Source organism: Crocuta crocuta, unplaced genomic scaffold (genome assembly GCF_008692635.1).
Source record: "Crocuta crocuta isolate KB4526 unplaced genomic scaffold, BGI_CrCroc_1.0 scaffold189, whole genome shotgun sequence".
Taxonomy (NCBI): Eukaryota; Metazoa; Chordata; class Mammalia; order Carnivora; family Hyaenidae; genus Crocuta; species Crocuta crocuta.
In genome coordinates this window covers 4,463,003-4,477,388 of record NW_027551564.1, presented here as the reverse complement: position 1 = coordinate 4,477,388, position 14,386 = coordinate 4,463,003, and the positions used below count along the sequence as shown (strand labels likewise).

Below are 14,386 nucleotides of genomic sequence, written 5' to 3'. Positions count from 1 at the left end.
TAGAATGAGTTCTATACAGTTTAGACATGATTGCTGACAGACGAAAAATAATTAACAGAATTCTTAAAAGTGCTTAATATAATGACACTAGCAAATAATTCTACAGCACCTACTATGTGCCTCAGCTCTAAATTCTTCACTCCTCATAACAATCTAAGAGGTAGGTACTATTATCATTCTAAATGTATAAATGAGAGAAGTGAAGCACATAGAGTCATGGTAACTATTCGAAGTTGACACAGAAAGCAAATTGTGGATATGGGATAAACTGAGGCAGCCTGGCTGCCATTAAGCACTGAACTACACTGTAAAGGTCCTGGAAAACACAGTTAAACAGAAAGTACTCATGTATGTAAAGTCTGCTTAGACATGAATTTTACATCATCACAAAAGCATAATTTGATCAAAACTTATTTACTACTCTATTTTATAAATAGAGCTTACCTCCAAATGACATCATACACAGGGTCAAGACACACACCGAATCCTTGTAGGTCCTCTTGTTCAGAGTCATTAAAAGTTTTACAACTCCCATCTACTTTATTGATCAGAAGACATTTAAATGGAGGAGGTTCTGATATAGAAGCAGGTACCAAGCCTTGAGGAAAGACATTTATACATCTTAAAAATCCATGACCTTTTTATATTCCCTCAGTTTAGGAATTAAGTATTACTTATAAGTATTATTATTATTATATTCATTTCACAGATGACAGAACTGAGCTTAAATAGATGAATTAAACATTTTTAAGTAATAGAATTAGGACTAAAACCTCAGACTATCTAAATCCACAACATACGCTCTTAATTTCTATATGACTCTATTATGTAATTATTTATGATATCACAGACACAAGTATACATTGATATCTATAGATGGAACTTCAAAGTGTGACTTATATAACCTGTCATAGAAATTAATTTCTACCATTTATCCAACAAGAACTAATACAGAAAAATTCCTCCTTCCAACACAAGGTTTATCCTACTTCAACTTAGCTCATATTTCCACCACTCCCTAGCTTATAAATACTCATATAATCACAGACATTTAGAAGCTTCTTGAAAATTTCTTCAAATAGAAAAAAAAACAGAAAGCTCTAAGACTTATCTAATGATAAAGAAAGATGATGAACCATTTACTATTAATCAAGACAAAGATTTGGAGAGGATTTTTTTGGGGGGTATTACCTATTATGTGTTTACTGGCAAAAATTTCTGATGTAGCAAGCACATGAGAATTAATAAGTGCTTCATCAATTCGTAAAAAAGTCTGGTCCCCACTTGCACCTATCCAGGTAGCTTTTCTTCCGTATTTTGATCCAATGTTAGGCATGGGAGCTGGTTTTGCATTCCAATATGGCACATCCAAAATTGGTCTGCCCAGTTGTCCTTTCTAAAAGATTAGATAAACCATAATAACAACATTACTGGATAAACAATCTCTAATTTTTTACAAAGTTAAGACAATAGACAAAAACAGCTCTTTGAAAAATTGTTCTTTTATTTACTGTTAGTACTTTTATTTATTAATGACATTCATGTGAAATTTGGACTCAAATCTGTAAAAGAATAAAATAATTTCTATTATTCTTAGAAACTCTGCCCCTAATAAACTACCAAATGCATTATATAAAGCTGAAATATTTTTCCATGCAAGAAATCTCCCTGAAATACTGTCCTTACTTAATTTAAATGGAAAGTATAATATACATGTTAAAAAAATTAGTATTACAAATTGTTTATTTAAAAAATTCACTTTGAAAAAAATATCACTGTGATATTTTAAGTTCACAGTATAAAATGTAAGTCACTATTAAAATCACAGTCTGAAAATATTTTAGTAAAGGCCAAAATAATCAATATTACAATAGTGAATACAATTTGAAAATTAAATATGTTACACATGATCATGTGTTAGAAAGCTATTTCACTTATGTTTCAATATAAACAGCAGAATCAATGGTAAGAAAAGATATCTTAAGTAAATAATTGTCAACTCATTTAAAATTATGGCTGTCCACAGATACTAGGTTAGGTAAGAGTGTAATTTAAAAATTAAGAGGAAGCCTCCCACTACTAAGCTGGTANCACTTTGCACCCCCCCCCCCAAACAGCACTTCCCTTCCAAAAACCCTCCAGAAGGTAGAAAATGCTGGATGTTGGCTTCCAGCATCATTGTCTGTAAGTAATGGGAATGAGAAACCATTCACAAAAAAACTGACGAACAGGGAGCCTGGAGCACTACAAAAAGCCTGGTTAATTCTTAGCTGACTATTAGGTTTCTAGGGAGTTCTATCATTCCAAATTCCAACACCACAGCAAGAAACCACAGCCACAAAGTGACTGCAAAAGCAACAAAACTTCAATCCCTGGGCTGAACCAGGGGAGGCAAAAGTGGCAAACACAGAAACATAGAAGCCAAAAAAAATTTGATGTTTATTCTCAGCTTCTTTCAATGTCTGTCCTTATTTTTTTGAAACCCCCCAGAAAAAGGCATAAAAATGTGAACAGTGAGCAAAGTATATCATATTCAAAGGACACTATGTTTTTAGAAGAAAAATAATTCTATTTGTCATTAACTACTGTAATAAATATCTACTCTCTTACTATCAACAAACTAATGTAAAGAAAAGCTGTACAAGAACACCACAGATGTCTGGACAACCCCAGGGATTCAGAATGTGGCTATACATAAGCCATATTGAAATTCATCAAAGTTCACAACGAAGACTTCTAGGAGTAGAGGACAATAATGGCTGTCTGATTTCAAACATTACCGCTCACAATTCCCCCTAAACAATATAAAAACCAATACACACGGCAAAGAAAACCACACATCACTCAAGCCTTCAGCAGTATTAGGAAAGAGCAGATCTGCTGACTTTAAGTCACCTGTAACCAGAAGAAGAAACCAAATTCCAACTGTTTTCCCCACCCACCTGCCACTGCAAGGCAGAGGGGGTGGAACCTGAAAAAGGGGTGGCTTGAGAAGGAGAAGAGAGTAGTACAGAGGACTTGGAAAAAGCATGGTAAAATCATCCACCCAAAGAGAAAATCTAGGCCTTAATGTCAAAATACTAAATGTAGTTAAGGGCTTGAAGGTTCACAGCACCATCTACAGGAAAAAGGCTTCAAAGTATGCAGGGCCACTTCTTAGCCAGCAGAGTGACACAAATTAAAAGGTATGACAGCACACCGTGTTGGCAAAGTTGTGGAGAAACAGGCATTCTTATCCATTGCTGGTGAAAATGCAAAATAGAAAGGAATTGTTAATATCTCACAAAACCACATAGGCACGAAACTTCAACCCAGCAATCTTACTTCTAGAAATTTACCTCAAAGATACACCCCTAAAAGTATTTATTGTTTTTGTTGCAAAATATTGGAAAGTTCTTAAATGTCCAAGCATAGGAAACTGACTGAATAAAATATAGTATATAGGCACAATGTACCATGCAGATATAAAAAAATGAATAAGGAAGATCTCTACAAACTAATGTGGAATGATTTCGAGGAAATATAGAAAAGTGAAAAGGGCAAAGTGCAAAAGAGCCTAATGCTACCTTTTGAAAAATAAAGAAGGGGAAATAATTATAGATATACATGTGTACATATGCACACATACATATATGCATACAGCCCTGTATCTATACAATGCAGATGTAGACAGTGTATGTGTGTACTTATTTACTAATCTTACAAGAAACACAGGAAAGATAAACTGGAAAACAATGAAGTGTATTACTTACAAGCATGGAGTAAAAGGGATACAGGGGAAATGACATTTGACAGAGTATACTATTTTTGTATAACTTAACTTTTAGAAACATGTTAATATTCTACATATTCAAAAAATAAGATTACACCTAAGGATATGAGAAGAGGGATCCTAAAACTAAAACAAATTGAAACAGTTCATTGGAACACAAGCCTTTCTCCTTGGAAATCTTATAGCTCAAAGGGGGCATGACATGTCAGGTGCCAGCATTTTAACCTGTGTGTTCCCACGAAGGGCTAGGGAGATGGTTACCACAGGGAGCAGAAGAAGGCCACTGTGAAACAGTCCTCTGAATCTGTCCCTTTTCTGCCCTACTGCTGATACCCCTCAGGAGCCTCATTCATTGTTTGAGGACAAAGTGATCTCCTCCATGCTGAAAGGTCATCTCTCTTTGTCCCTCAGCCCCTGACATCAGATCTTACTCACTTTCAGAGATGAACCCCTGCCCCAGGATACAGTGAGACAAATGGATCTGAAAAAGGGCTTGTTTTCAGAAACAAGGGGAAGAAGGGTGATCCTTGGCTGTTGCTGCTCTTCACAAAGAATCTGTTATTTGTACCTATTCTTACTAATATTAACTAACTTTTTTAAATGAAACAAAAAGCAAATTGAAACAAATGAATCCAACTCTATTCCAAAGGAATAACGTAGTTCTACTTATATGGGGTAAGAAGAAAGTACCCAAGTAACTTTTAAACACAATATGTGACTTTATACCTTTTAGCCTTGGGGAAAGACAGAGGTAAAAGGGTGCAGGAGCAAGAGTGACAGAAAACCCTGAACTCCTTTTAGTGAGTTTGTGTTTATAGCAGTGAGGGAATAGCAAATATAAAACTATTTTGCCCATATTTTAGGACTAGTGGATGAGAAGTAAATGTACTGATACTGTGAGAAGCCAAAATTCTTACTGTGAAAGAAAGGAAACAAGACAAACATGGAATGGGTTAAGGTAAGAAAGACCCCTGTGGAGATGAATTGGAATTGGAGGTACTGGTGTGGGCTTATGATTTCTAAAATACTTACACATATATGTATATGTACATAAATGCGTACTGAGGATATAAAGACAGCCCATAGCAATAAATATACATCATGCTCAACTGAGTATCTAATCCTATTCTCCACTAAAATGAACCTGCGCTCTCAGAGAAATGGCTGCTTCTAGGACGGATACAGATAAGTCTGAAACATCTTGTTATGCCAGGAAATAAGGAAATGTCCCTCAAAATGAAGGGGTATGTCACAAGAACACAGGAGCCAGTCTGAAGAGACTCAAATCAATGAAATATTAGACAACCGAAGCAACCAAATAATTAAGGACAATAATGAAAAAAATACAAATACATGCATCTGTGTGAAACATTTAAATAAGGGCTCCTTCTTACACTAAAATGCAAAGGGCCGACTGGCAAATGTGATGGGGTACTGGAACTGGAAAATCATCTTTTTGCAACCATTNAGAGGGGGGAGGAAGCTGTATGAAAAGCAGGTACCCTAAAAAGACTCATTTAATTGAATCAACCCATAAATTCCTTATTAATTACACGGGACAAATACAGTAAAGAAATGAAACATTTTCCAGTTAATCAAAAATTACATCACCAATGAAGGGCAGGTGGGCATTTTTTGCCTCTAGACATGATACCTGAGAAGAATATAGTATCACTCACATAGTATTTTGGCTTGAAATGTACAACCTGAATCTAAACCTAAGAAAATAGCAGAGAAACAAAAATGAGGCCCATTTTATTAGAAAACAAAAGTACCATACTCTTCAAAAACGTCAATGTCATCATAATAGACAAAGAAAAGGTGTGGATATGGTACAGATTAAAGGAGACTAAAGAGACTTGATAATCAGATGCAATGACTGACCTTAGACTGCAGGGGACAAAAAATGTCAAAAAGTAATTATTGGATCAATCAAAAAAATACAAACTGAGGTATTCAAGAATGAAAGGTCATAATATATGTAAAGTTATTCTTAAAGGATTCAGGGGAAAAGAAAAAGTTTTACACACATACCCACAGAGTGCGTAAGAGACAAGAGCACGCATGTACAAGTGATAAAGCAAATCAAAGTGTTACCAACAGGTGAATCTGGCTCAAGGGTATATGGGTATTCCATGTACTACTCTTACTTTCTGAAACCTTTCTGTAGTTTAAAATTATTTCTAAATAAAAGATTCTTTGTTGTTGTTTTTTTTAAGTGTATTTATTTTGAGAAAGAGAGAGAGAGAAAGAGAAAAAAAGCAGGGTAGGGGCAGAGAGGGAGAGAAAGAATCCCAAGCAGGCTCCATGCTGACAGCAGGGAGTCCAATGCAGGACTCAAACTCATGAACGGTGAGATCATGACCAAGGCCAGACATTTAACCGACTGAACCACCCCAAAAGGTGTCCCAAAAGATTTTTTCTTAAAGTTCGCATTTACATTTTTGAAAAATCAATAGTTGTAAATTACATCCCAGAAACTTAGGTTATAGAGTTGTAAACAGTTACCCATGACAGAGACAGTACAGGCTTACCTAGCACAGTCTTATATGGCTTTTCCTTGATCTCTATTATGACCAAACTATACAAAATTCTCAGAGTATTTTCACTCTTCAAATTTTGGCAAAAAGAGAAAGAGAGAGGAGCAAACAGAGAGACAGAGAGAGAGAAGAAAGGAAAAAGGAAACTATAATTTTAAATAAATCTTTTACAAAAACTAGGACTTTAAGAAGTTCTAAGTTAGAAACAGTTCTATAGGGTAAAAAAAATTAATCTGTGCAACCTAGTTGGGATATACGCTTTCAAATGACAGAATTAGCTCTACTGAATGCTTAAAGGATTTTGACCTGGAATGAGCATGTCCAATTCCAACACACTGTTAAATTTAATAAATTCTAATGCTATCCTAGAAAGAAGTTATCTCAAAGTAATGTCATTCAGGTCTTGTGTGTGCTAGATGTAGAGACAGGAAATATGCATATGCAATAATCATAACACAAGAATTTCACTGAAATCAGAAACAATCGCTAACACAGACAAATTGTTAAGGCAATGGTACAATGCAATACTATTAATGCTTAAAAAATTCCTTACAGAAAAACTTCCAAATGTGAAGACCTGTCCATCCATTAAAAGTACTGCTGTGTGGTTGCTGCCTGCAGTAACTTGTGTACTAGGGCCTGGCAATGCTTGAACAAGGGTGGGACATCCCCTAGGTTAAAAAAAAAAAAAAATTAAGTCAATTTCTTACAAGGCTCAACTGAAATAAAAAGCAATAAATAAACATTGCAATAAGGAATAGAAGAGATAAAAGGCACTAATAGTATATTTACTAAATACTCATTGAGGTATTGCCTGTCGCCATCCTAGATGCTAGATACACAAAGATGTAAAAAATGTTATCATTGACTTTAAAGAGATTATTGAAAAGATTTCCTAAATTTATTACCCTAATTATGGACACACAATTTCTATTTTTTCTCAAAGACTGGTGTTACTTGTTTTAAAAGGAAAAAAAAACTTCCGTTTTATAGCAAATGGTATGTTATATTGGATGAAATAAAAATCATACACTGCTTTAACAGGAACTATACAAAACAATTTTATATTTTTTTTCCTACCTTTTTTTCTGAGCCATAATCTTAGATTTTAAGATAGTAGTTAATGAAATCAGAATGGAGTATGATGAGAGGCACTGCAGCAGTGGCTAAAAGCTCTAGAGCTGGACAAGATGGCCGGGATGTGAACCCTGGCTCCAACAGCATTGTGACCAAGACCTTGAACAAGTTACTCATCTTTTTTGTATCTTAGTTTTTTCTTCTATAACAGGGAGGATAATACAAACCAATACCTCCTGCATAGACTTCCTATGAACAATAAAGAAGCTCACATACATCAAGTGCTTGGATCAGTGTCCAACACTGAGTAAATGGTAACTCTTACAATAAATATACCCTCATATCCACTGTATCCATCCTTGTCCCCATCCTTGTACCACTTTAAACCATTTATTAACCATTTTTAATAATCATTATCTGTAATTAGAATAATCACTGTAGAAAGAGTTGACACATAATAGGAGTTCTGTGTTTTAGACAAATATGATACTTCAAAATTTTAAAATATTACATCAAGTGTATTTTTTAATGGTTATTCAGGTTGTAATGGAAACTGAGTTGGTAAGGGCAAAACTAGCACCTGGAAACCTAGTTATGAAAATTTCACAATAATCTGAATGAGTTATGATGGTCTGAACTAAAAACAGTGTAGATTCAAAGAAATGAATGAATATGATAGCTGTGTAAGGAACAGAACTGACTAGACGGCAGGAAGCAGCAAGGCAGATGGTGGTAACATTCACTCAAGGTATGAAAATGAATGAGATGTAGGAAGACAATTAGAGCAAAGAAGAGATCCTAATTTTCATTGTGAGTTTTTTTCTAACACTTCAGGTATGGACAGAGGAAGAAGAGCTCACAGCAATCTAGGACATAACAAAGAGGGAGAATGAATTCTGAGAAAATGTGGCACAAAGACAGTCACTGGAAGAGAAGGTTTGGGGAGGATATAATGTACATGCTCAACACTACAGAGACACACACAAGTCACCACCCGATTTAGTAAGGAAAAAGTCTCTGGTAGAAATAGGCATAACACTATAGCAGATGAGGTGTTAACAGTGGGGTCAGAGACTATACAAAACCTCTTCAAGAATCTCTGCCCAAAAAAAGAAAGGAAAACCAACAGCTAAAGAGCAAATGAAGCTCAATGAAGCTTTGTTTTTTTTAAGAAGATAGAAATTTGTTTGAGTTTACAAGAGTAAAGATAGAAAGGCTAAAGACACAGTTTGGAGAGGAAAAAAGAAACAGAACTAGATCCCTAGGGTAAAGGTAGACAGGCCTCACTGCATGGATGAAAACAGGTCCTTCTTTCAAAGTAACATGAACAGGAGCAAAGAAGTAGTATGGATGCAGATAGGTTTGTAGAGTTGGTGGGCTGAAGAATTTTCCACCTAATGGCTTTTACTTTTGTAGTGATGTGAACAGAAGTCATGTGCTGAGAGGAAGAAGGAAATGGGTAAGCAGAGAACTTGAAGATTACAAAAAAAGGGACAGTGGTAAAGGGAACAAATAAATATCTAGACCAGGAGTTTTAACCCAGATTCAAAGGACTTCTAGGAAGTCTATGAGTGAACTGCAGGACATCTGTGAACCTACTAAATTTCTAAGTCAACTTTTATGTGTATATTCTTCTATCTGTTGTTCTGAAGAGAGATCCCGTATCTTTCATCAAATTCAAGAAGTGTTAAGCCAAATAGTCCCAAATCACAAAACAGAACAACATAGAAGACCTGGCCCATTGTAGAAGACCTAGTTGAATCTGGAAATCATGTAACAATCTGCACATATATGGTGATTTACTTTTTTCTAGAAGCCTAAGTTAAATATGGAAAATATGAATAGATTGATTCATGCAGTAAGTTTTGCCATGCCCTATTATCAAGACCAAGAGGGCAAGAAAACTGAAGTTACTGATAAGAGGATAGGCGAAAAGAATAAATAACAATCTGTAAGTTGGGTAGAAAATAAAGTAAAAAAGGTGAAAGGGAGTAAAATTGTAGAGGGTGGTAGGGAATGAAGTACTGATAAAGTCAAAGGCCAGGTAAAGTATGAGCGTCTTAAACTTAAGAATTCAGAGTTGGAGCTGTGCTTGATCCAAGATGGGTCTTGGGAATAACCACCATGAATGTAGAAGTAAAGTTTACTTGATATAAAGTGCCAAGATCAGTGTAGTGTATGGGACCATTCTCAAGAATACTGAAGTTACCCACAAGTGGGACAGGACTCAGAGACAGAAAACACTGTGAACCAGATACTAAATTTTGAGTGAATGAAAGGTAATGACCGAACAGTAGGTAATAAAAGGGTAGGTAATAAAAGTAGGTAGGTAATAAAAGGGAGCAGAACAGAATGATCCTGCCTCAAAAGAGCAGTAGTGTTTTTAACTTGAGGATGGAGTAATACTGCCAAGAATAGTAGTGAAAGGTAAATGGTTTTTAACTCTGAGCTATAGGGAGTTTTGCCAAAAAGACAACTGTCCATTCAAAGGGCTATCTGGTAAACTAATGCTTGCTAACAAAAATGTTCAGTAACAAAGAATAAAGAGAACATTCTTAGATCTGTTAACTTATCTGTTGTTTGCAAAGCACTTTCACATAAAATGTATAACTGATTATCAAAATAACTCTATGAGTAGATGTGGTGAGCTTAAAGCATCTTCCCAAAAGCTGGTAGCAGATCTTCTAATACAGTCTTTGAACTCTTTCCATAATATTAGTGAGCCCATTTATTAAATTCTTTTGAAAACGCGAGCACAGGAAAAAAAATTATGTGTGTATGTTTGCATGAATGTGTGCACACTTGGCATTTCCCATACACTGAACTAATTCTTCAACAATCCTGTGGAATATTTAAACTAAGGTCTAGTAAACTGCAGTCAGTCACATAGTTGGTAAGAGATGAAGATTTTAACCTTGTCTAAATGGTTCCAGATACTATGATCGGCTAATAAATACATTAATGCAGAATGCAGACAGTATAGCAAGAAAAAGATGAAACCCAAAAATACTATAAGAATGATCAAAATTCTAGTGGAAAACAAGGAATAAAAGTATCTAAACTATATAATTTCTTTGCCAACATCCAGGTTTAAGTTTACTGTAAATGGTTTAAAAAAGTACAGAATTCAGACATTTGGAAGCATACTGAACAAAATAAACTAAAAAGAGGGTTAGTAGACTCATGACATGACTGAATGTAGAAAAGCCCTCACAAGCTTTCTGACATTCACTTTAAAAAGCAGCAGCTAATAGCACTGAGCACCTACTATGGACTAGGCCCTGTGCTAAGTGACAGGCATTATTCTCCTGAATTCTCACAACCTTCTGAAGGAAATGTACTTACTCCAATTAAACGAGGAAGAAACTGAGACAAAGGAAAGTTAAGTAACGTGGCCAAGGTCATACAGGAACCAAGTAACAGAATCAGGACCCAAACTGGAGAATGAACTCAGTCATTCTGCCAAGATAACACATTAAATAGACTATCAATAACATTTTTATTAATCTTTACCAAAATGCACACTACAATATTTACCTTTCATTAACCACACATAATCAATGTGTGATACACAATAAATTCCAGTTAAAAGAACTTGATTACTAGAAACTTAAAAATACCCCCCAACTATATACTTTATTTCAACTAAATACCTATAAATGTTTGCTTTGTGGTAATTAACTTGTATGCTATAGGGGCTTTGTTCCTCCTGGACTGTCCCTCCACATAAGTGGCCAATTCGTCTCTGAATTAGTACCACAGTTCTTGGGTCCTGCCTTCCAAGTCCCACATAGGTCCAGACAAACACGGTAACTACAGTGGTTACAACAGAACAGTTTTGACTAATTCTGTTTAACACACCAGGCATAGTGTGTAGACACTGTTTCACTGGGTTACCCAGTTTAGCTCTCCCTACACCACATGTTACAGCCTTCCAGTTACAACTCAATCAATGGAACCTGGAATGAAAGTGTACCTGTGGGGAAAGAACAATTTTGAGCAGTTAAAGCAAACTCCACCAGAGTTTAATCTTCTTAAGAAACTCTGCTATTTTTTCAACATTTAAACCTATCATATTTTTGAAGTTGATAAATTCAATATATTCAAAAATACTCAGCAAACTTCTATTATATCATCACCTGAGCAAAGCACTGTAAATCGAGGGATGGTGCTCACTGATAAAATCAGGTCTCCGAGGCAATGTTTTTAGGCAACCTCTCATTTTAAAAGCTGACAAGAGCACCCTCTCTTTCAACAACCATTACACCTCAATGTAGTGTAGCAGAATCTTGTGCTTATGCTCTTCATTCTTCATACTGCACAGTTACTTGAGGGCTGTGACTTGATTATAACCATGATTTTCACCGTTCTCCTCCCACTCAGTCAAGACCATGAAATACAGCTATTTGCCAATTATTTTCTGTGGAATGGCATCCAAGTACAAAGTATGGCTTGTGAAGAAATGCCCTCTTGCTGCACATGATTGATGGTCCATCATGTCTAACTATAATGCACCTTTCTCAGCTTATATCATGACTACAAAATAAACACCAGCTCAGTAACAGCAATGATGATGACGACGATGACGATGATGACAAATGCTCTTTTGTGTCATGAACCCGAATGAAGAACAGAAAAGTTGCCAAATTCTTCCCCATTCAAGTTACAACTCTGACTCAGTCTCTGCATATCACTGATGTCATTCAACTATAAATCAAAACATCTGTTGCTTTCTAACACCTGTGATAGTATCTGTTCAAACCTGTAAGGCGTTGATACTTTATCATGTCCAATATCCAAATGTCATATCCAGTGACACTTGATAAACTAATCCTGCCAAAGACCTTTTGGTATCTTCCCAATCACAGTATTTGTTGTTAAGATTGTGATAGTTTTTATGTTGACTATACTAGAATTAAACAAAAGGAAAAAAGTCGTGATAGTTTTACAAATCTTTTGACAAGAGTATCAAATGTGTTACACTTGTGTTTTTAGTGAGAAACTCAACTCAATGATACCTTAATCATCTCTTCTCAATAGCAACAACATTCATCAGAGTAACTAAGGGCACTCCATTTCATACCCACTTTCTGTGCACTTCAAATGGATCTGACCTTGCCCTCTAAGGACAGACAGTGGTTCTTAATCCTGATACACATTAGTATCTGGAGAGCTACTGGGAAAACACATTTGATCCTACCCAGCACTGCCCTGGCCACCTCCATCCACTTCCCAGCCTACCCTCACCTCCCAACACACACTTCTTGTGTATAGAATACAGAGGTACAATACAAGCATGGGATTTTTTTTAAAGTTCCCTAGGTAATTCCAATGTGCAGCCAGGATTAAGAATCACTGGCCTTTACCATATAAACAGCAATAATCACATCTCTGCCATAATAATGGGGTAGTTTCAGAATGAAATGAACATCTTGAATTTCATTTAATGACTAGAATAATTCACTAATTATGAATGAGAAACCATATAGGTCCAGATACTTTATGACTACAAGGGAAAATGAGGCAGAGTAAAGACTCAAAACAGAAAGAAGGTTCTTTTGATAAATGAATTGCTAAGTCAAGTCTGGCTGGAAAGTGCCATATATATATATCTACAGACTTGATCAACAAGCCTGGTTTCAATGGTGTGGCAGCCATGTATGTAGATCACTTCAGATCTCTGACAACCTGCTCCAGGGAGCACAGCTGACTGACAGCCTCAGATACTGTCCCTTTGGATCCATAAGGCCATTCTTCCCCTGGAATGCTGCCAGCCTGTGTCCGATCATGAAGAAGATATAATGCTGGGTCATCCTGCCCTATCTGGGGCTCCTTCAAAAGCAACCTCGGCTTGAGGACACCCCAATGCCTGCCTGAAACTCCCTCAGAACTGCACTTCAATTTAGAAACTTCCTACTCTATCTTCTTCCCTCTTTCTTTTCACAGGGGTCAGACCTACATTGTGTCTGACAGTTCTCCCTGCTCTTTCCCCTTTTATCCTCCATATGAGTTTTCTCCCGACAAATCCTTTGCACATCTAATCCTGTCTCAGCAACTTCTTCTTGGAAGACCTGAAGATGGTCTATACTTTTGACCAAAAGCTCTCACTATATTAAGCAGAATATGGATTCAGCTACTATAATGAAAGCCAAAGTAACAGGGACTTAAACATGACAGAAGTTTATTTCTCTCTCAGGTAAGCATCTACTTTACTGTAAGGAGCAGTTCTATGGCATCAGGGACTTTGACTATTTCAATCTTGTAGCTCTGCTATTCTCAATACAAGGTTTCTAATTTATGATCAGTATAATGACTTCTCCAGTTCCTGCCACCACACATGGATTCCAGGCAGCAAGCTGGGAGGGAAGAAGAGGAGACAGAAGAGTAACCCCTCCTTCCCCTTAACAGTATGATTCCAAAGCTGCACAAATCACTTTAATTCACACGGCCATATCCTGCTGCAAAGGAGGTAGGAGAAAGAAGTCTTTAGCTGCATGGTCATGTCACCAACTAAAACTCTACTATCAAATGAAGCAGGGAAGAATGAGTATCAGGTGACATCTGGCAGTCTCCACCACAATCAGCTCTTCAGTATGCAGTTTCTCTGACAGATCATAGGTTTTGTTTGAAAATTATTCAAACACTTTAATGACTTCATGTTAATATTAGACCAAGATTTCAAAGCAGACAACCTCAAGGAATATGAATAAATCTATTGCTGATTTTTTTAAAACGCAATTTGGGGATATTTTCTTTTCTACTGTCATGAACAGCTTTTAAAAAGATATTATTAAATATATAGTAGGATTTTGTGATCATCATAGTCACTTTTATATTTTAAATATTTAAAATGTAAATCAACTTTTCTCCTGGAACTACAAAATCATCTATCCTCACAAAAGCACTCAACCACAAAATCAAGATCTACTGATAATTTATGGGCCACATTTTGCAAAACAGAGGTATAAAAATACTATTTCAAGTGTAAAGATATATA

General features: G+C 36.0%; 1 protein-coding gene across 4 annotated transcripts in view; it reads right to left on the bottom strand.

Moving 5' to 3' along the window:
- Positions 1-14,386, bottom strand: part of MYCBP2 (MYC binding protein 2) — a 269,414-nt gene that overhangs the window by 158,500 nt on the left and 96,528 nt on the right. For all 4 annotated transcript variants that reach the window (XM_077750063.1, XM_077750062.1, XM_077750060.1 and 1 more), the window contains exons 21-23: positions 6,866-6,983; positions 1,192-1,396; positions 445-598 (exon numbers count right to left, since the gene is read on the bottom strand). In XM_077750063.1, coding sequence (XP_077606189.1) covers positions 445-598; positions 1,192-1,396; positions 6,866-6,983 — 477 coding nt within the window. The remainder of the gene's footprint in view (positions 1-444; positions 599-1,191; positions 1,397-6,865; positions 6,984-14,386) is intronic.